Genomic DNA, 23,194 nt, shown 5'->3' with positions numbered 1-23,194 from the left:
ACGCCAAAAAGTTTATACTGTTAAGGTGAAAAAGATTAAAAATTAAATATTTTATAACGAGACATGAAAGCACATTAAAAGTTTTTTTTATATTTAGTAAGTACTGACACAAAATTTACTCTGATTGGATTCCAGACAGGATAACAGAGGAGCACGGTAGTGATTTAGTTATTGTTATATTAGGGTAAAATAGCACCCAGCTTAAGCTATTGATCCTCTGCTGGAAACATTGTCACCTCAGTGGTCAATGTGCCAGTCATTATAAGAGCAATAATGTGTCAAGGAGCTACAGCTGTGTGCATGGACCTCTTCAACCCTTGAATGTAGTGAGAAAGCAGCTCAATGACCAGTGGAAAGATCTCAGGCACAGAGACTCCTCTTGCACTTGTGCAGGTAGGGCTGGAACAGTTTTCTAGAAGGATTTATGTCTGCCACATTTTTAATTGCTCTCAGGCCACCTGATGAAATTCTTTCACAAAAGTACATCCAGCAAAGTTTTTGTTCAACACCCTGAGTTTGGATACAACTTATTCTAGAGGTCAAAGTAAAGCAAGCCAAGCAGTTGTACTTTATTTTACTTTGGTTAAAAAAAAAAAAAAAAAAAGAAAGAATTCTCAGTTCACATGGGTTTAGGAATCCATTTGCGGTCTTACTGGGGCCTCAGGTGGCTGAGGAAGGCTGGCTGTAGTTGGAGCACACAGATACTCTGAAGCCTTGTGACTGAGACACACTCCAGCAGTCTGCCACAGAGGACAGCCACAATGGACATGACAGAGGCACCTCTGGCTTCCCTCCTTCTGGGATCTGGCATGAAAAACTCTTCTGCACCAGCTTGGCTCTGGGGCTCCAGGATCCCTCCTCTCAAAAGGTGTAAATGATGATTGCTTGGTCATTGCTAAGAGCAATGTGTGTGCTTCTGAAAGGTGACCCTCCCCCCTTACAAATATTTATTAGTGTCAGATTCAGATTTAGTAAGTACTATTTTTAAGCCAGATGGTGTAGCTATTTTTGCTAAACCTTAAATCAATCCACTATAACCTCCCATTTGAAAGGACTCAGAGCAGGTAAGTGACTTGTCAAACTACCCAAACAACAAGCATCAGAGTCAAGATCTGACCCCCAGTTTAGATTTTTCTGATTTCTCTAACCAGTCTCCTTCCTGCTTCCATCAAACTAACAGAGGGTCTATCAGTTTACATTGAGAAGTGCTAGGGATAAATCACAAGTAGCACAGAAATGGAGGGCTTCTTAGCTTCCCTCCTGGGAAAATCTGACATAATTCAAATGCAGAGAACCCAATCTTACCTGGATATGGAGGTCAAAGACAGCCTGTTTCTATCAATGAACTCACTCAACAAGAGACGGAACCACACATCACAGACTGAAGGAAGAAACTAAGATAAATTCCACAGCAATTTTGGGCAGTTCTGCCAGGTCAGGAGAGCCTGGGTAGACACAGACAGAGCAGATTAGGGAAGAGAAAAGATGCAGGGCATGGTCTCAACCCTGGGCAATCTCTCTCTTTCGTCTTTCCAACTGGCCTCTTTTTTTCAGCCAGTCTGCAGAGAATTGGCCACGCTGGCAAGGTCACTGACGTGCATCTCAGCTCCCAGGGCACAGAAAGAGCTGTACCCTTTGAGCCATTTCTTTGCAATTTGCTGCAAGTTTAAGGCCACACGTGATAAAGCTTTCTTTATGGGAGAGAGTGAAAAAAGAAAGGACCACTTGTGATCTTACTTGCTGATTCCCAGAAAACACAACTCCACAGGGAGCACAGGGTGAGGGAACAGAAGCCCAGGAAGGACGGAAGTTTCCAACAAAGACCCCTCCTTCTCTTCCAAGACGTTTGCAAGCCAGCCATTCCTTAGGGAGTCACTGGGATCCTTGTGTTTTGTTTGTTTGTTTGTTTTTGTTTATTTAAAAAAGTTCTCTGGCAAAATTGCTGCAGTTTCCTTTCTTACTGGCATTTTAGAATGTAAGATGACCAAGTATCAGATCAAGTTCAAAGCCCTACAAAGTTTGTTACAGAAGGAGTTAACCCCCAAACAGGTCAGTTGTCACATCCATGATTTCTATGGACCTTGAAATTAGGGGAAAAAATGATTTTTTGGCATTTGACTGTTTTCTTAATTCCAGGGGGTAAATAATTCCTTACACTGAGAAATTCTGAAATTCTAGTAAGGTCTTTTTCCAAAGAACAATTTTAGGAGACTTTGAACAGTATTAGTTTGCATTTGGTTCCTACCATAAATGAATTCAACAGAAAAATTACCCAAGGTTCACCCTGTCCTTAATTGGTTGTGCCTCTGGTTTGGTTACTTAGTTTTACTGAATCTCAATTTCTTTCTCTGTAAAACAATTTTTTTCCTATAAAAAAGAAGACAAATATTTACAGAGTTGTTTTGAAGATTAAATTATGTCATGTATTCAAAAGCACATTGCCAATAACCAAGCACTAAGTAATCAGAAGGTATCATTACTTAAGTAATTTCTGCTCACATATGATCAAGATAGTTAATTAATCTTTTTATTTGCATATCTTACTATAAAAGAATAAAAGAGGAAGTAGGGAAAATTGGGCTTGTTTTAAAACGTGTAATGAAGCAATGGCATATCTGAAGTCTTAAAGACCAAATATTTAATTTTAGCAATCAAAATAGGCTTTGCCTTCAGAAGTAGTGAACAAGCAGGTCTAAGTGACATACTTTTCACTGTATCTAAACGTGGCCATTGGTTGAATGCAAGGGAAATTAGTACTGGATTCAAAAGGGCAAAAGGTCTATTTTTCCTAATCAAGTTACATAATTTGCCCTTGCAAATGTAATTTGGTCCATTTTCCTCTTCCTCAAATTCACTAACCTGACTTCTTTCCTTATTTCTAGAGGCTCCAGTTAATGTTACTATTGTGAATGTACCTAATTTCTATTTTGCTTAATATTCAGAGATTATCATATACAGCATTGCACTGGGCTGTATCCTACCTCAGCATTCCCTTACTGCTCTAGACCAGGGGTCAAGACACTTTTCCTATGACATTTTCTGGGGACATGGGATGTCTATGACAGCCTCTTGATTCTGCCACTGTGGTGGGATTTGAACCTTAGACTATATAAAAATGAATGAGTTTCCTGAGACTGCAGAAACCAAGTATGCAGCTTAAAACCATAGAACTATATTGGTTCACATTTCTGGAGGTACTAAGTCCAACATTAAGGTGTGGGTAGAGCCATAATCCCTCTACAACTCCTTTTCAATTCCTTGCTTGCCTCTTTTACTTGCTGGTGTTTACTAACAGTCCATTATTTCTCTTATAGATGCTTCACTCCAGTCTCCCCCTCGACACAGTCCTCTTCCTTGTGTTTCTATCTCCAGTGCTTAAAAGGACACTACTGACACCTACTGGATTAGGGCCCTCGCCAACGTGCCCTTTTTAACTTGATGACATCTGTAAAGATTCTACTTTCAAATAAAGTCACATTCGTAAGTGCAGGGGATTGGAACTACCACGTATTAGGGGCAGGGGTATCATAATTCAATCCACCAGACTCAACCCCATTTCCCTTCTTAACACAGTTGTGCCCAGCAATGATTTTAATCACGTTCTTTTGTATAACTTGTTGCTCTTTCTTGGCAAACCTCACTCAAGTTAATTTTCCTGTCTGAGCTATATTTCTATCCACACTGATTTTAAATGACTGGAGAACAACTCACTGATATGTTGTCAGGGTTTATGTTCTATAATGACTGTTAGCCGTACTACACAGTAGAGGTGATGTTAGCAGAATACCTTTTATTTATATAATCATTTTCCCTCTTTCTTAAATAGCTTCTAAGATTTTTAACATTTCTTTTTCTACCCCATTAGCTGATGATCTTGTTTTAAGAGTTCAAAGATAAAACAGAAAGAATTGCAGAAGAAACATCACTATCTATCATTGCCACATCTACTCTGCTTATGGATAATACGCCTTTCTTCCTACTCAGAGAGAGGCACAGCCCATGCTTCTGAGCCCAAGCTTGAATCTGTATTTTTCACTACAGTTATTTTCCTTTTATTCTTTATCTATCAAGTTCCATCAGCTTTTGTCTCTGTCACTCTAGCACAACTATTTTCATCAATAACATTGAAGATGTTCACATTAATAAATCCAGTGATGACTTACCAGACTGCAATTTTTTTTACTGTTGGTAGAACTGTATTCATACCATATTCTTTTCATCAGTCTGCTTTCTCTTAGTGTGTTTAACAACAGTATATTCCCTTAAAGTCTTTCCTTTGTGGTCATTTGCTTCTAGTCTTCATTATTGGAAAACCCCACAATTCAGTCCTCAGACAATCTTTCATACGCTATCTCTTAATGACCGTATTCAGTTTCATGGCTTTAAATGATAACTATGATAAAAAAAATTAGTGAGATTAAAGAAAGCAGTGTAATACCAAATTTGAAATAAGAAGGTTTCACTCTGGAAAAAAAAAATTTAAGTACACACACACACACACACACACACACACACACACACAGCATTTCTCCTTGTCCTTTCCATTGAAAAGGCCTGGAAACCTTGACCAACTAAGTAGCAACATGTTAACTAGCAATGACTTGTGGTTTATAAATAACTTAATAAAGAAGTCATGGATTCCTTACATGTGACTGATCCCTGATTTCCGTCTGAGGTATTGTGTTAAAGAAAAAAGCCAGGAGTCTATGAAGAAGAGATCGGGCCAGTAGGACTCAGCAGCCAACTCAAACAAGCTGCTTCTGGTGAAATACAGAATAATTTGAGCATGAATGACAATAGATGATTGAAACCTGAAAAATATTAAAATCCATGAATTCACAGCATCGCAATAAAAATCACATGGCTTGTCACCTTTGAGTGACTTCAAATAATAACTTCAGTCATTCTGAAGTCCTTGATGGTACTCAAACGCTTGATACATTGTCTTTTAAACAGTCTTCCTTCTCATTATGAAAAAAAATTCAGCCTCTGATCGTACCCCAATTCCTGTTCATTATAAATACAGGGGGAAAATATATATATATATTAAAGAATTCCATAAAGATGTAATTAGCAAAGTCAAAAGTGAAGAATGTCATTAGTACAAACCATTTCTTCCCAGTCAAAAAGTACAAAGATAAATAATAGTTTATATATTAAGGCTGAATAATTGACTAACATATTATTTGTAATTGTATTCAGAAGGAAATGCTCTGAACAAGAAGATTTTCTAATCTTGAAAGTTTTATCCACTCAGAAATGTAAGCATTGTATCAATATTGGTTGTTTTGAGGTGTTTGCATTAGTATTTTTAGAAATAATAAAGAAATTACTTTTATTTATTGGCTCAAATCTTTAAGAAGACCTCACCTTTTCAGTACAAATTATTCACAAAAAAATTATGTTTTGTGTTGGAAATCTTGAAAACAATTTTGGGAAGAAGTATTAGATATTTGGGAGTATAGATGGAAAAGATTGGTCAAATATTGTTTGAGCTGGATAATGGGTATGTAGTGCTTATTATGCAATTTTCCCTAGTCTTAATATATTTGAAATTGGCCTAGTTAAGTTTCAAATAGATAATAGTAGGCAGAGAGGTAAAAGTGACTGAAAAAAGATAGTATACATGCCCAAAACAACAGGTCAAAAAATGAAATAAGTGACCAATAAATAAGTGAAAAAATATCAATATCACTATTTAAGAAATGCAAATCAAAGCAAAACTGAGTTTCCATCTCACTCAGAAACAATGTCTATCATCAAGAAATCAACCAATAATAAATTCTGGTGAGGTTATGGGAAAAAATGAAACCTTTTTTTCATTGTTGGTGGTGGTTTAAACTGATACAACTACTATGGAAATCAGTATGAAGTTTCCTCAAAATATTAAAAATAGAAATTCCATTTGACTCAGCTATTCAATTTCTAGGTAAAGATATCAAACCACAGTGTTGTATGATTACCCATGATTACAACAGTACAATTCATAGTAGATATATCTTGGAAACAACGTAGGTCCATCAACACAAGAATGGAAAAGCATTGGTATTCATACACAATAGAGTACTACTGTGCAGTAAAAAAGGATAAACGAGCCATTTATTAAAAAATGGATGTACATTAAGATCATAATGATAAGTGAAGTCAGATATACAAAATTAAATATAACATGGTTTCTCACATATAAAATAACTCAATATATTGTGAAATATAATACAGATAATAGGAAAAAAGAAACAGGGGAGAAAGACATTGTTATCCAGCATGGACAATGTATCTAAAATTGTATCTTGATTTAGTATTATGGTCTTAAGTGTTTTATGGTCTATTAGTCTGGTTGTTAATCTGTATTTCTATAACTAACTTTATAACAAGACAGATGAATCTGACATTGGCAAAAGAGTGGTAGGAGGAGGAAAAAATTTGAGATGTGTAATATACATGAATCAATTCCCTAAAATGCATTTAATCATTATATATAGCAAAATGTACTAATAATGATTACTTACTGCAAACATATACAATAAAAGTTAAAAGTAAATTTGTTTGAGGATGAATTAATTTCTATAATTGCTTACAAAAGCAAAAGTCACATATGCAAACCCAATTTTCCACTAACCTTCTGTATTTTCTTTATCCTTATTCAGCATTTCAGTTCGTTGAGGATTCTTTTTACTGATGGGATGATGGAGTGATCCAAATTTCATCCCTACAGGGTCAGCTTCCCTAGTGGTCCTTGTTTATATTGAGTGGATCTAGTTTCCCACTACATTTGCTATTCAATGTGGAAGGCTCCGCAGGGAACACTTTGTGTTCCAAACACAATATTTCTTGACAAGATTTAGCATCAGAAAATAATTCAGCTCCATAACTTGGGATCAATCACTTCTTTTTCTCAGTGGTCCAATAACAAACAAAATGAGCCAAATGGTGTCAATTCCAAGGCAATGAAACCAAGTATATTCTGCTAAAAGGATCCTTTGCTTGGAAAATATTTTCTCTAAACAAGCAGAAAGATGAAAGTTTGAGAGATACCTTATTACAGCTTCTTAACACTGGGTCCTTTATATTTTCTTCCTAGCCACTGCTGTCTTTCGCACTTGTGTAAAAATTCCATTATAGGCATAAGCAAGTGTCTGTGGTGTTCATATACCTTTTTTATCTTCATTGTGTTCCTCACCCTTCTCTTGATTTGAGGGAGACAGAATCACAGCTCCAAAAATATAACCATACCCTAATTTTAGGGAACTGTAAATATGGTAGGTTACATTTCGGAGGAGATTGTTCATCCATAATTAAGGTCTCAGATCTTAAAACAAAGAGATCATTGTGGATTACATGGGCCCCAACTACTCACATCAACACTTAAAAGCAGAGAACTTTCTCTTCAGCAGAGGTCAGAGATACTTTAGAAGAAAATCTGAAAGTGTGAAAATCAATCATGTGCTATAGCTGGTTTGCAAATGAGAAGACGAGAAGAATAGTGTTTAAAGGACTGTAGGTGACCTTCAGAAGCTGAGAGAGAGTCTCAGCAGTAGCCACAAAGGATAAGGGGACTTCAGGTTGTATGAGCAAGCAACTTTATTCAGTCAAAAACTTCAATGAGCCTGGAAGCAGTTTCTGCCTTGAAGAGTTTTGCAAAAGATTCAAAGCAAATAACCCAGTCAAGTCCATCTGGACTTCTATCAGATATTGCTATATATATTAAGTGCTTGTAATACAGGTGAGAGTGTAAGATTTTTCCAGTTACACAATGATCACTTAATGTTCCAATACTTCACCCTTGTGTTTCTAAAAGTTAATAAATTGGACACATTTATTAATGACCATATTTATATTTCTTTAGTAAGAATTATTAATTTGCATTGTTTTAAACCAAGTTTGTAATGATTCACCATTGCTGACATAGAAGACTAACTCATCTTATTCTGCTTCAGCATCTGCAAAATCCAAGACTAAGCCTTTCATGAATTACTTCTGACATTTGGTAAGGAAAAGCCAGTCAAACTGACCATGCAGTCGAAGCTCTTCCATCCCAAATATTTACTTCAAAGGATAAAACAAAGCCTCAATCCCTGTCCCAATTTTGGTCCCAGTTTCCCAAAGGACCTTGTTCAACATAAACAGCTCAAAAGGACTTTGAATCTGAGCAATTTTAGTAAAATTAGCTCTGGGAATCCTTTACGCAGCAATGATGCCAGAAAGGATGTTCAGGACATGCAGAAGCTGCAGGGTTAGAATGAGGAAGAAAATTTCTTAAATGTAGCCTAAAGAGCAGATTTGCTGCATTACTTAAAACTACTTTTTTTCTACTCATTGGTTAAGTTAGCTTACCCAAATTCCAGCCTCCAACCTATGTGTATCCATCAGCAGATGGGGAAATTTGCAAAGCAGCAACCGACATGGTTGAATGCAACTAGGGACATCCTAATCTGATCTCTGAGGCTTTCGATTTCAGTTAGTGACTACAGTCATCCCCCTCCTTTGGGATCTCAGGCTGTGACATACTTATCCAACGTTATCCCTCATACCACGGAATGTAACACTAGTTTTGAGACCATGTAATTACATGAAGATGCAAGTTCAGACTGGGGTGTTCAGCTATTTTCTCCCTGCACTGAGAATGACAGGGAAAAGAAGGAATAAATGTACATTTCAAGAAGGCATAGTCAGTCTCATGCTGTTGCGTTGTAGGTGGGATGGCGAGCAGAGATAGAGGGAGACAGAGAGAGAGAGATAGGGAGAGAGAATACACAGAGGGAGACAGAAGGGAAGTGTACGCATAGTGAGAGTATATAAATGTTCCTTTGAGCATTTGCCTGAGACAAAGAAATATAAATTATAAAGGCATGGTTCCTTTTGGAGGGAGGATATCTTTGGGTGAGAGAATAAAAGTAACTTTAAGAAACAGGCTTACCTTTTGGAATTTTAACTCATATGTTAACAGGAAAATCAATACATGTAGATAAAAGAACAAATTGTTCACGTAAACATCACATTTTTACATTTGTTTCTGAGGACTACCTGTAAGTTAGTTGAGACCTTCATTTTGAATCATGTCAATTATTCTAGTTTCAAATGCATGGAATAAAAACACTTAAACCTGTGTAATTTAAGCATATATATTAGGTCACAGACCTATACATGATAAATAGAATAAACTGGAGAGTTTATAGGATAAATGGCAGCACTGTGTATTTTACAGGATTCTGAGATGGAACATCAGAAATTTGATTGTCTTGATTTGAGTCTATTTGACCAGGGAAAGGTTTAGCTTAGTTGCAGAAAGTTAGATGATAACATGGCTAAGAATGATAGCCACAGTGATAAGAAGGAAGAGGCCATCATGGGAATACAAGCACCCCAAGGGGCCTTGGAAATTCAGGAAGGTCAGGGGATGTTTTACTACCAGAGTAGTTTAGATACTATCAGCCTGTACTTGAAATGAGTGGAAAATATGCCTTCAGAAAAGTAGAGGATTTGGCTTGCACAAATAACTACTCAAACATGATACCACAGAATTATTTTTATGTTATACATTATTTTCACATTATAACATCCTCATTGATCAACTATGATACAATCTAACATTTTTGAGTATATAGGTACTGTATATATTTATATATATATATATATATATATATAGAGAGAGAGAGAGAGAGAGAGAGAGCACTTCTAGTAACTTGGCAAAAAAGGAGCATCAATATGATATCTAAGCTAAAAAATAATAAAAATAAATACAAGGTATCTATTATGTTTTTCTGTACCTATTATGTTTTTCTTTGTAATCTTTTACAAAGCATTAATTGGCAATTAATGATGCTTAACAAATACTTGTGTAGGATGATACTAGGTATTGCTACTTACGTTAAGTGCATATGATACAAGTGACCAGATAACATTTTTCCAATTGCAAAATGATCACTTATGCTCCAATACTTCATTATTCTATTTCTAAAAGTTAATAAATTTGACAAATTTATCAATTCATGAGTATATTTAGGTTTCGTGAAACTAATAACAACTATTGTTAAAATTATCAACTGCAGGGGTATCACAAGGGTAACCCTATGAAATTACTTTAGTTGACAGTTTTTTAAAAAATATTGCTTTCTAGCAAAACTATATTAATTCCATACTCTCTGACTTACAAATATTGTATGAGGTCAAATATTTGAGACATATGAGAACTATGACGACAGGGAAAAGAAGGATTAAATGTACATTTCAAGAAGGCATAGTCAGTCTCATGCTGTTGCGTTGTAGGTGGGATGGTGAGCAGAGATAGAGGGAGACAGAAAGAGAGAGATAGGGAGAGAGAATACACAGAGGCAGACAGAAGGGAAGTGTATGCATAGTGAGAGAATGAGAACTATGTAGTGATACTGTTCTTTTGATTAAGATGAAGTAATTGTTTAAAACAACCACTCAATCAGAAATCAAAATACATTTTCATACCAGAAATCAAATCAAATTAACCAAACTAACCAAAACCAAAACCACTCTGGGTTCAAAATAAAGTTTAGTTTCCTATGCTAATGTCATTACAGAAAACCAAGGAGAATCTTGTCTTCACTGTGTTGCATTCATAGTTCCAGAATATTTATAAAAGCAGCAATTTTCATTTTGTGCTTTGTATGATAAAAGTCTCTAGGAGGAAATATCAACTTGTAGGTTCAGTGATACTTATTTCCAGTTCTTGTCAACTAATAAAATTGTCCTTTTTGGAGCAAAAATTTTATGCATTCTATGTGGCACTACATCGACATGAACTGACACTCATGAGAAAAGATTAAGTAAACATAAAATGCTAAAAGTTCCATGCAGATATTTTATAGAGTATAAGAATTAGTCATTTCTTAAACTAATGAATAAATATATATTAAAAGTCAAACTGTTAAAAATCTAAAATGTATAGATATATTAGTGTTCTTAAGAGCAATACTATAGAATTAGATTATGCTTATAGCTAAGGTGAAACATACAGATTTGAATCATAAAAAGAGGTTGAAAATTTTTAAAAAGAGGTGGCAGGAGAAATCCTATCAACCAATAAGTAATATTCACAAAAAGAACATTTTAAAGTTATTTTTAATGTCACATTAATTTTAAAAAAGAGTATTTCACTACAATATAGGGAACAAAACGACTAGAGTAAAAATCCTTCCTTTCAAAAATGCTCAGGCAGCCGTTTCCAATCTCTAGTGTTAATTCACATCCAGAAACACACGTAAGTGTTCAGTACAGTAAGTGGAGTAAGGCTGGAATATGAATCCATTATGTTTTTAGTCCAAAGAAACTAATAACTGAACTGATCTCTCACTGAGATGGAAGGGTGTTGTGCTTAGAGTTTGATGTAGGATTTATTCTCAGTCCTCAGCTCTGCAGATACTTCTTCCTAGTGTCACAGACTTCACAGTGGAACCAGAGGTCACTTGGGACTTAAAGTCATTCCTTTGTCCTTATTATGGCAGAGAGAACTTCTAATTATTTTTTCTAAGATTTAAAGAAGCGAAATTGATGAGAAGTCATATATTTCTATCAGTATGTTTTGGGATTCTGGGTTTTTTTGTTGTCATTGTTTTGTTTTATTTTTGTATTGTTGTTGCTCATTTTTTGTTTTTTCTTGGAAGAAATTCTTTTCTGTAGTTTATTTTAAAAGAGATACTTTTAGTGACATTGAAAAATTAAACATAAAACTTTAAGAGTATTTTTGAATGTGTTTGTAAGTTTCAAATCCCAATCTAGCATTTTTTTGAGCGCAGATGAATGGTTAATCAACAGGTCAGTGCTTCATCTGTGAAAGTTAAGAATTAATAATGCTTAATTTTATTTTTGATGTGAAGTATTGGGTTTTAACTGGATGAAAGCTTAGTAAAAGAAAATCTATAGTAATAGACCATTTAGTGTCACATCCTAAGCCATGATAATTTGGTAGATGATAAATCATTTTGTCTTGGGATAACTCCAAAAAGTTTAGGTTTTAACACTTAAATTCTTGAGGTAAATGCGTTTTTATTGGAGCTTTTGTAAAACTTTTCCCACAAAAGGCAAGAGGGCATTAGAAAAATAAATTTCCAGTAAGTTTGTTACAAAAATACCAAGTCTACTCTTTATCTCGATGTCATGGAAAGTCATTTTATGAGTCTCAGATTAATTTAATAAAAATTTTTAACAGAGTTTAGATTCATGAAAAATGAAAATTTAAATATATTGGTAGGGCTTATATATGAAAATTTAATATTACTATCTTGCAAACGGTTGTTTGGCTAAATTATTTTTCATGACTAAAGAATTAACTTGATGTGAAGCAAAGAGAAAATGTTTTGGAAATGGACACATTAATCATCTCTTATTCATAAGGAGAAGGTTGGCTTTTCTTCTGTACATCACTACTCTTTGAAGAAGAAGAAATCCAGGTATAAAAATACATGACAATGTAATCAACCTTTAAAATGTGAGATAGGGAACTAGCTGCCTTCACATGAGAAATTGGGCCTATTCTCGCAACCTGAAGCATATGTCAAAAGCCAGCGTTACTTTCCATCTATACAGAGTTTTATATACTTTAAGGTCTCATCTACATTAAAATAACTAATATTGGATCAAGAGTTCTGAATCAGGGACTGAGTTCCAAGTAATTAAAGTCTTAATCACTAGTATGGTGTCCTCAAACACAGAGCACGTGTCCACAAACACACACGCACATGCACACATGCACACACACACACACAACCTTGATGATTTTTGTTGACCTATCAGAATAATTTAATAGTGTGCACAGTTCAGGTAAGGCAGAAAGCATCTAGTAGTTAAATAAAAGCAACATTGTATTAACAAATGCAATATGTGAGACAGTATCATAAATTGCCTAACATCTGTGGCATAAAACAGACAATATTTTTTGACAATGGCTTATACGTATGAAACATACAAATACATACAGCTCAGCTTAAATTATCTAAATTGTGATAGCTTATAGTTAACTCAGTGCTTATAGTTTCATTCATTCCCAATTAAATTTGTAAGAACTTGAATATTCTCCAGAGGAATAAATTGTGAGAACATGATGTGTATACAGACCCCCAACTGTTACATACCTTCTTGATTAGAAATCCTAATAATTTAATTTCAGAATGTGCATCACCTCAAATTGGTTTCTTAGTCTTAAATTTTGAGCTTGAACAGATTTTTAAAATGAACTGACAATATCATAGTTATATCACAGCAAATTCATAGTGTATCTTCACAGAGATGATGACAGAAATGAATAACGTAGAACAATGGTCTTAAAAATTTGCTTGCTTATTAGGCAAGATGATGGTAGAAATACTGTTTGGTTTCAAAATACGTACATAAGTTAGCTCCAAAGTATCTGGCGCTCAGCTATTAGCATCTAAAATTTTGCTGATATATTTTCTACACACACTAATTGGTACGTTGCAGAATAAAGAGAATCTTGATTTACTTGACTGTGAAAGCTTACAGATCTCAATCGGACAAGGGCATCCTGCTAGTTTGAAAGGCCATTTCCACATGGCATACAAATCATGAGAAATATTTAGTGGGGAATCGTTTAGGAATGAAGAGAAGAATAGTAAAACCCTTAAAATGATTTTCATTATTTTAGAAATATTATAACTGACAAGAATGCTGGGAATCTCCATAAGACAGAAACACCAAGAATTTTCTCAAAATGGAATATAAATGATTTGGGAATCATTCAGTTCTTGTAAGTCAGGGTCCGTTCATCAAACAAATACTTTGTACAGCAATCATTTCAAACTTTAGACTTTATTTACAATGATAATTTTCATATTTTTATTCCTTAGAAAATAATTTATATTTTTCCATCATTTAAACAAAGCTCATGCCTTCTGCACAGCTTTTACCTTCAGGAAAGTTCTCTGGGAAGGAAAGTCAGGGGATATGGAAAAATCACACATGAACATCTACATACAGCTAGCGAACAGTCTGCATGACATTCCATATCTTTTTTTCAATATTACTGGGATTGCAACCATTACGATTTGTCCTGCAATGCAATTCAACCAAAATACAACAGACAGAATTGTGTATTATGTCCTTAAAAAGTAGATACTTTCTTAAACAGAACATGAAGAAACACCTTCGCAAGTTAGATGAAGATCAATATAGATATATTCCTGTACAGAGTTACTGTCTTCATCTACTAAGAACAAAACCAGGTCGTGAATAAATGACAAATAATCATATTTTACAGTTAAGAAAAAAAGCAAAAGTGGTGTTTTCGCCAAGAAAATAATATTCTAAATGTCGGTTTAGAAAGGCAACCATCAGCAGGTTGAAAATGACATTGATAACACACAATACACTTGAAGTTTTATTTAATGGAGAATAACCAGTTCTAATATTTCCTAATATTGATTTTTATGGCTGTCTATACAATTATCCTTTTTCCATAACTGTGCTAGAAACTCCTTCATTCAAAAGACCTGAGTTTATCTAATGGCACCTCTAAGTAGGCTCATATAAAAATGTGTAAATTGCAACAAATACATTGGCACCACAGGAAGTAAGCTCTGAAGATGGAAGTGAACACAGTAATATTGCTGTCACCAGGAGGGGGAAACATCATTAGCAGAAAATACCTTTGCATACTCCTAGGCATCCTTAGAGATAGATATTCCAGGCATGTAGCAAAGTAATACAGTTAGTGGATCGCCATCTTTTCATTTCAACTGACATCTAGCTTAAATATTATGGCTATTGAAAATTATTCATCTGCCTGGATTGATGAATACAAATCTGGAACAAAGACATTCTAACTGATTTGGTCATTAATACTCCTATTACTTCATGTATCTTAAAACACAACCAGGCAATTGGCTGAGACATTTTGGCTGGCTTAGGCCTAGCAACTTTAATAAAACTGCTTATATACAGTTACGGATTCATAATGATAGTGTCATCCCACGCACTCCACAACAAACTTTTTCCCTTATTGATATTAACTACACTGATGTTTAGCTATTTGTAAAAGGGGAAAAGATTAAAATAAGTGAATACAATGGGTATGTCAGTATAAATGCCTTTTCCTTTCCTCTCTCACTTGCAAGAAACATATTTCACGGTTTGTACATTTTCAAACATAGAGACTCACAGGCAATACTAAGAAAATGAAACTCAGGAAGTGCTAACTAATGAAGACCTGGTGTTAATTGAAAAATAACACTGAAACAGATCCTAATTATTTAAGTAAAGTCTGCATCCATTGGATCATTTGCATATTTTCCTACTTATTGGAAATATCTTGAAACCATGCTGATTATCTTAGTGTGGAACCTAATTAAAAATGCTATGGATTATTATAAAGTCATGCTTTGGAAGGGAAGAATTTACATTTGTGAGAAACAAAGGATTTTTTAATGTAAACACTCCTTTTCTATGACTTCAGGGAAGGTAAACAGTAGAAATTAAAATCAAGGTTTTCGTGGAAACTAAAGTTGTTTGGATAATGAGCAAATCTGTATATAGAGGGGGAGAAGGAGGAGTTATGACCAAAAATTATGATGGAAAGAAATGAACACCAACTATAAAAATTTGGTATTGGTGAACTCTTTCATCTTGAAGTTGAAGATTCAAAATTCACTCAGTTAGCAAAAACTACTACCGGAAAAGAATTCATTTCAGCATCCTCATTAAATTGACAAAAATAATTTCATGAGATTATCATTAAGTTAGAGTAGGTAGATGAGTAGTTACTCATAGACCTGCATGGAAATGAATCATAATCTTCTTCCCGGGCTTAGAGATAGCAACCATGTATAAAAATGGTGACTAAAATATAACTTTATAAAAATGTTTCCCTTTTCCCTTTTTTGTTTTTTAAAAAAGAGTATTACTATCTACAGAAACAAAAAAATCTTTATATATTTACAACAAGATAACTACTCATGACATATATAATAATATGAAATAAAATATTGAAAGTGAGTATCAATTTTTTAAATAGAAGTTTGGCTCACAGCATAAACAAGTGTAGATAAAAACAAACAAACTAACAAAATAACGTTTCAAAAATACCCCAGTCCATAAACAATTCCTCTATGATCTTCCCTGCCAAAAGAAGCATGATAATGGGGCTGTAGATGGAGGTATCTTTCCATCATGCAGTGTATGAAATACCACACAGGGGGTTTCAACAAGACCATCACCCCCAAAGCTAGTCTTCAACAGCTGTCAAGGACCAAAACAGCAACACCCTAGGTTATTTTCTCTTTATCTCTAGCTACATAAATCATAAATGAGTTTCTATTTGCCTTTCTTTTTTCTTTTCCTGTTGCACATTTTGCAACAAATTAAGAAGACACAGAAGATTCTATTAAGTATAATTTCCCAAATCTCTGGCATCCTCTGAGAACTCTTTACCTGTCTGCAGCTCCTTTTGGGTGTTTATGTATAAGGAATGCCATTCCCTTAAAAGAGGATTTGATCTTAGGTAAGTGACATACATACTCACAAGCAGCTCATATATATTCATTAGGGAAATAGACTGGAAAATGCCTCCACCTTCCAGGATTGAGCCTGGTGGTACAGCGCCTCTAAGTGGTAAATAGCAGTAGTACCAATCACATGGCCCAGGAATGCCCTCCATCAGCAAAGGACTGCTCCGAAGCTAAATGGAGGGCATTGGGAATGGCTGCCTTTCAAAACCTCCTCAGAGCAAACTTCCTTCTGTTTGTTCAAATGTACTGAGTCACCTGCTACTGCTATTCTATGAACTACGAAAACCTTAAAAATTTCTCCATGTATACAAACACATGCACACAAACTCCCTCCTTCTGTTACACACACACACACACACACACACACACACACACACACACACAGAGTGTTGGCAGGATACATGAGAAGTCAAATAATGCTCTGGAACTTTCATCCCTCAATGTAAACAGCAAAAGCTGTTTAGCTGTAACCTGCATTCGCTTCACTCTTTCCACGCTAAGCCACGCCCCTTCCCACCTGATTTGCTTTCCTTTATTATTGCAGTGACCACTAGATATCTTAATATGAATGTTACTAACTGTGGAGCCAGTAATCCTGGCGTTCAGTGTGTATGTGTGTATGCCTGTGTGTAAATGTGTTTTACATGTATCTACGTGGGAGCTTATATACACACACACATATATTTCCTTCATAAAAAAAATATCCATAGAAGCTGGTGTTGCAGTGTGAAAGCTTCCTGGAGCAAGTCTCTTTTTTTTTTTTTTAACAATGTACCTCACTGCAAAAATAAACACATAAAATGCAAAGGATCCCAAAGTACAATAGCCATTTTCCCATCTTCTTTCATTTCTACAGTGTTGTGTCTAAGTATTGTGCTGGCTTATAAGAGTCTGTGACAAATCAAGATCTGTTTAGAAACACAGCTCATTCTACGCAGGGTCACTGGTTTGGCTTTGGGGCCGGGGTTTCCTCTGCTCTTGGTTTCCCCTTCTCTTCGTCTTCTTCCTCGATGGCCTGGATTTGCTCTGAGGTGTGCTGCTGAGCAGACTGGTCCAGGCCTGGATTTCCAATGCCGGTCAATCGCTGCTCCTCTTCAATGACTTTCTTCCACATCTTATGGTTCTGTAGGAGGTGCTGAGTTATTTGGCAGTAGATTTTCCTCCTCTTAAAAGTTTTCTTTTCTAAAATTGAAAAATAAAATAAAAAATTAAAAATAAACAGAATACCGAATCAGATATGTATTGGTAGGCTGGAAGGCATTTATTTTCTTACTCATAATGATTTTTAAGTATGCAAAGAATATATATATCCTCTTGATTTGTATATTGTAAGGATGATGCTTTCAAGAAGGGAGAAATAAAAAGATGATGGCAATAGTGAAATGTCACTGAGAAATAACAGCAGACAGTATTTAGTATTTGTTAATGTCATCATGCTTCCCCTTGTGTCTTGATATTAGTTTTATTCACATTGAGGCTGTTGAGACTTCTCACCTAGAAGATGGGAATAACTTATTACCCTCAGTTCAACTCATAGAAATCTATAATATTGATTACTCTGAAGACATTGTTATGTTAGCCTCTGCATTATATAAGCTAAAAAATTAATTTTGAGCCAGGTGTGGTGGTACATGCTCATAATCCCAATTTGGAGGCAGAGGAAAGGAAGACTCCAAGTTCAAACTTGACATGGGCAACCTAGTGAGATCTTGTCATAGATAGACAGGCAAAGAGACAGATACACAGACAAATAAATGAACAGATGAAGATGTACCTCTGTGCAAAGTATCTTCTGCTTATATACCTGACGTAAACTTACAACTGAGTAACACAGAGAGACGAGCAAACAAGTGTTAATATTAGACAACATCATGCTTATATGCAGCAATAGTTTTCCCTTTTTGGAGACATAAAATATCCCCTGTGAGTCTCATATGTTCAGAGAAGGGGGTTTGGAAGGTTACGAGGGTGGAATGCTTGTAGTAGGTTAATTCATGGATGTGCTGTTCAGAGGTGGAGCCTGGTTGGCATGGCCCATGCTGTGGCCTTTGGAGGCTGTAGCTCTAGCTTTCACCCTTGCCTCTCTCTGTCCCTCCTGGTCACCATGCATTGAGCAGTTTTCCTCTCCCATTCTCTTGTACCATGGCACTTCACCCTTGGAGATGGCTGACCATGGACTGAACCCTCTTTTGAAAACATGAGCCAACTCAAATCAATCTTACTTTCTTTCTCTCTTTCTTTCTTTCCTTCCTTCCTTCCTTGTATATTTAATCCCAGTGACAGAAAGGTAACTAATACAGATACTTACACTACTCTCATTATTCTAAACATCAGTTCATCTTTAGTCTACAGGCTCTTTGAGGGCACCTTCTAAGGATCTGTACAGCTCTCACACATGACAAAAACTCTGCAAACAGCATTCAATCGATGAATAAACTACATTCTCCTATGATTAAGTTAAACTTTTCAATTGGAAAGTATTAAAGACAATGTTCACAGAATTATATCTTTTGGGTAACAAAAAATAACCAAATTAATTTCAACAGAAGAGACAGACAGAAGATGTTTGAAAGACTAAAGATTTCATAATTTGTTAATTAGGCTTCTATTTCTTAAAATGTGTTTTTCTTTTTAAGAATCTGGCAGCAACTGGGAGGTGTTCTAGACTCTTGTGTCTTACTGGTAGACAAGAGAGCTGCAAGTTGACCTTTTCTAACCTAAAAGCACTAAATCTGAAAACTCCAAATCCAGAAGGATCCAGAATTCAAAGCTTTATGAGTAGCAACACAATGCTATCAGTAGAATATTCCACAACTGCCAGCAAGAATGTTCTACTTGGCTGGAAACATAGGTGCAATTATAGTGAGTCTTACAAAGTTTCTGAAAAGAGGCAGAAAGACAAGGCAATGACCAGTTTGGAGGATATTGCAGCATGAGGGTGGCTTATATATGATATTTCTGGGAAGGGTAAAGTAGGTAATTGACCTGCAGTTTCAAGGCAAGGCCTGTTCTTTTCTAAATAATCAGAATATACTGTAAATCCTACCATATTTCTTCATCTGAGTGGGCACTTTAGACTTCGACCAGGAATCTGCAAGTTAAGTGAAGATCCTTCTATCAAATGTGAACCTCCCTAAGACAGAAGTTCTTCTTTTCCCCATGCATGTGGATATCTACAAAGCCCCAGACAAATTACTGAGTAAGCGATGAATAATTTTCTCACCTACCAATTTTTTATCTACACCATCTTTGTGGAAGTTGTAGTGATTCTTTTAATACTTGCATTATAACACACTACAGAAATGTTTTGTACTGTGCAGGACTTTAAAGATGAAGTTTGAATCCATAACATAGGAAAAAAGATGCTATTTTCAATTACTTTTGAACCTATAGGCAACAAAAATTATGAATTTGAAAATCTAGGAGACGTGAACACAAGCAGAGTTATCCACAAAAACTTACAAAACATTTATGTATTGTATTTATTATTGATTCATGAGATGGATGCATTGATCAAACACAGAGACAAGCAATAGAAGAAGAAGGACAAGAAAAAGAATAAAAGAAAGAGAGGAGAAGGAAGGGAAGGAGGGAGGGAGAAGAAAAAGGAGGGCAGAGCAGGAACAGGGAAGGGAGGAGAAGATAGTTTGATAGGTGGGTAGGAGTCCAACTTCAATATGCTCCAGTTATCACACACAGATGGCCTCCTTACATTAGCTACCTCCCCTATAAGGCCCTCTAGTTCTTACTCACTAGCTCATCTAGCACTTAAAAACTTTATCACTTTTCATTTTAACAGAGTTCAGTTTCTTTCCCTCACAACAACAGTGTTGATTCCTAAAACAAAAGTTTTGAATAATGCCTTCCTTCCCATTTTTCACAAGTGCCTGGCAAATTTTGCTTGGGCACATCATACTCTGGTAACACAGAAGACTCAACCTGTGGGAGAAGATGCAGGGTTTTTGTTTTTGTTGTTTGCTACAGGATAGGACATGACCGGACAGGCCAGGGCACATGAGCTGGAAGGCAGTGATGAGAATGCACAGAGCTGGTAAAGAGGGGGTCAGCAGCACGGTACAGAGAGGAAGGCAGAGGGGGGCCATGAGAAAGATCGCACAAGTTCATTATTTATCTGCCAGTTTCCTAGAAGGAAGATATTCCTAACCTAACATTTAAATATATTATTGAATATTCTTACTTAATGACTATCAAATTGTATCAATTTCTATCTACCATAATAAAGAAAATCTATTAATACATTCAATTTTCAAAAGCAAATTAAAAATTACTCTTTGATCTATGCTAGCCACTACTGGTCTATTTCTATTTTGTTTTTGGTATAGGTAAGCACAAATGAGCTTCTGTTTGGAAATTTCAAAACATTGACACATTTTTTAACCTAAGACTTTGAATCACAAGTGACAGGTGACCCAGGTCAAAGGACAGAGCTGAATCCCAGTTATAGAAAACATTGAACAGCTCAATGTGATTATTCCAGCTGAAAGTTATACACTTTTCTGGGGAAGAAGCTAACAAAGGCTCAATTTTTTTGTTTCTCCCTCCACGGCAGTCCCCACGAGAGCAGCTGTTCTCTTATTAATGCTGTTAAACATTAGCAATAAACCTCTCTGGAATTATATTGAATAAAGTGACGTAGAAGAAAGTTTGGACCAAATACATTTGCGTAGATTCGAATCTGCAGGTGGTCTAAAACAGGCCTGCATCGGGAGGCAGATTGTTCAGCGCTGGAACCTTTTGAAATGAGAACAAAGAGCCTTTCATTGCTTGAATTCTAAATGCAGCTTAGTACTTCATTAGAAACCTCTTAGTGCACCATAGGAATCTTTCAGATTTAATTATGAGGTGCAGTAAAAGCCTTCTTTCCCTAGGACACCACACTGAAACATTTTATTCTGTGTTTCCTGGGAGATCTCCAAGTTTTACAAACAACCGAAGTTATCAGCACATACTCAACTTAATATTTTTTGAAGTCTATGTGTCAGGCTCAATCAAGGTAACTGTCTCAGCCAGTATGAATTTTGAAATCAAAATCACCAAGAGCCAAAAGCAATGGAGTTAAAAATTAAGAAAGCTGACTTTCTTTTTTTTTTGGTTCTTTAACTTTGAGAAACTGCTTTGATTTCTGAACCTTGGTCTTTGGAAAAATGAGATAGCTAACTAACTTCTATTACTTCAAGTGGCCAGTATTTAGAAATATTGACATTGGTCAATATTTATCAGTTTCTTGGCTGTGGAGGAATATTTCAAGGATGTCTACAGCTATCATACTAAATCATTGTATATGGATGCTTTATATTTTAATGTAAAATGGCCAGACAACTTTGGAAATTAACAGAATTCAGAGAATTCTCATTCTTGCTTCAGTGAACCTAGGAACTTGGAAGTGTGAGAGAGCAGGTATCAGAATCTGTAACCTGGTATGGTGACCTAGCTCTACAGACAGAAAGGAGCATAATATTTGGATGTAGCACTGACTGTTAAAGCCTCGGTTGACAAGCTGAGCCCATGAAATAAAGTCTTAGCTTCACTCCTGTTCCCGATGACTGGATTTTTGTGTTTGTATTTCAGTGTATTTAGGTTCAAGTAGCAATTGGTGGGGTGGCCATAGGAACAAAGCCCTCCCGGCAGCTAAGCTGACAAACACCTTCCAATATCACTCAATGGAAAAACACTTTCCTCCCCTTACTAAGAGCAAAATATTTGGCTGCCTGAAACAAAAACAAGGTAAAATGAGAATGCTAATACATGCTTATTAAACATACAAGTCAATAAATACCTCATGAATCCAAGTTTTGGCTTTCAGCGCTGATCCCAAGTGCAAAACAAAATTTCTAATAGAAGTCTTAAAAAACAAAATAGGCTGGAGAACTGGAATTATTTTGAACATAGAATATTGAAGAAAAACAATTTTCAATTTTCTCTCTTCCGCACAACATAGGGCAGAAGCAGGAAAAACCTAGCCTAAGGATAGAATTGCAGAATTCCACTCAAGACCACTCGGTGATGGTCTCTTTATCATCGCTTGTGAGTGCTGACAATGGGGACTAGATGAGGACAGATGCATTAATTTGAGTGCAGGGAATCTCCTTAACCAGATGACTGAAATGAGCTGGGCCCTTCATTCACCTAACTATGATTACAATTGGGGTGTAGGGGTGTGATCAGAATGTCTTTTATTGGTATTATTTAATTAAGGCTCTGAAACATATCGAGGCTTTACTTCTCTCATTTGTTCAGGTAGGTAGAAAATACCTATATTCAATATTCCATGAGCATAGAACAGTGTTTCTATAATATTGTAATGGTCATGGGTTTTACTAATTAAGCTATTAACTAGCAGCAGAAATATAGAGTATATTTAAAGGCTTGGAGAAAAATAATGCCTTCATAACCAGCTAAATGGGTTAGACTGGCCACGGGGTGTCCTCCAAGCCAATTACCAGTTGTGATCTGTTCTTATTGCTGCTGCTCTGATCCAAAGTCACAGTTATATCTCACTTCTAATTTCAACAGTCTTCTAGATGATTCCCTGGCTTCTTCTCTGCTCCCATTTTAATCGCAAGAATATGCTCAACATAGCAACTGAAGCAACAAAATTAAAATACGAGCCCACTAATTCATCTGCTTAAAATCAGTTGATGGTTCTTATCTTTGTGTAAAAGTTAAAATCTGCAGTGCGCCCCACA

General features: G+C 35.7%; 2 protein-coding genes across 5 annotated transcripts in view; both read right to left on the bottom strand.

The window, feature by feature from the left end:
• The window catches only part of Slco1c1 (solute carrier organic anion transporter family member 1C1), a 48,804-nt gene extending 47,158 nt beyond the window's left edge, over positions 1-1,646 (bottom strand). Inside the window, exon 1 of one of the 2 annotated variants that reach the window (XM_023565302.2) lies at positions 1,306-1,646. The gene's annotated coding sequence lies outside the window, so the exon portion shown is untranslated. The remainder of the gene's footprint in view (positions 1-1,305) is intronic. The other variant, XM_063238325.1, reaches the window with a different exon arrangement.
• A 12,129-nt stretch (positions 1,647-13,775) lies between these two features.
• Positions 13,776-23,194, bottom strand: part of Pde3a (cGMP-inhibited 3',5'-cyclic phosphodiesterase 3A) — a 307,324-nt gene continuing 297,905 nt past the window's right edge. For all 3 annotated transcript variants that reach the window (XM_063238323.1, XM_063238322.1, XM_063238324.1), the window contains exon 16: positions 13,776-17,669. In XM_063238323.1, coding sequence (XP_063094393.1) covers positions 17,428-17,669 — 242 coding nt within the window. In that variant the 3' untranslated portion in view covers positions 13,776-17,427. The remainder of the gene's footprint in view (positions 17,670-23,194) is intronic.

Source organism: Cavia porcellus, unplaced genomic scaffold (genome assembly GCF_034190915.1).
Source record: "Cavia porcellus strain 051 isolate PalLab524CR breed Dunkin Hartley unplaced genomic scaffold, mCavPor4.1 scaffold_27, whole genome shotgun sequence".
NCBI lineage: Eukaryota > Metazoa > Chordata > Mammalia > Rodentia > Caviidae > Cavia > Cavia porcellus.
The sequence above is the reverse complement of the archived record's forward strand: the minus strand, read 5'-3'. Positions and strand labels throughout refer to the sequence as shown.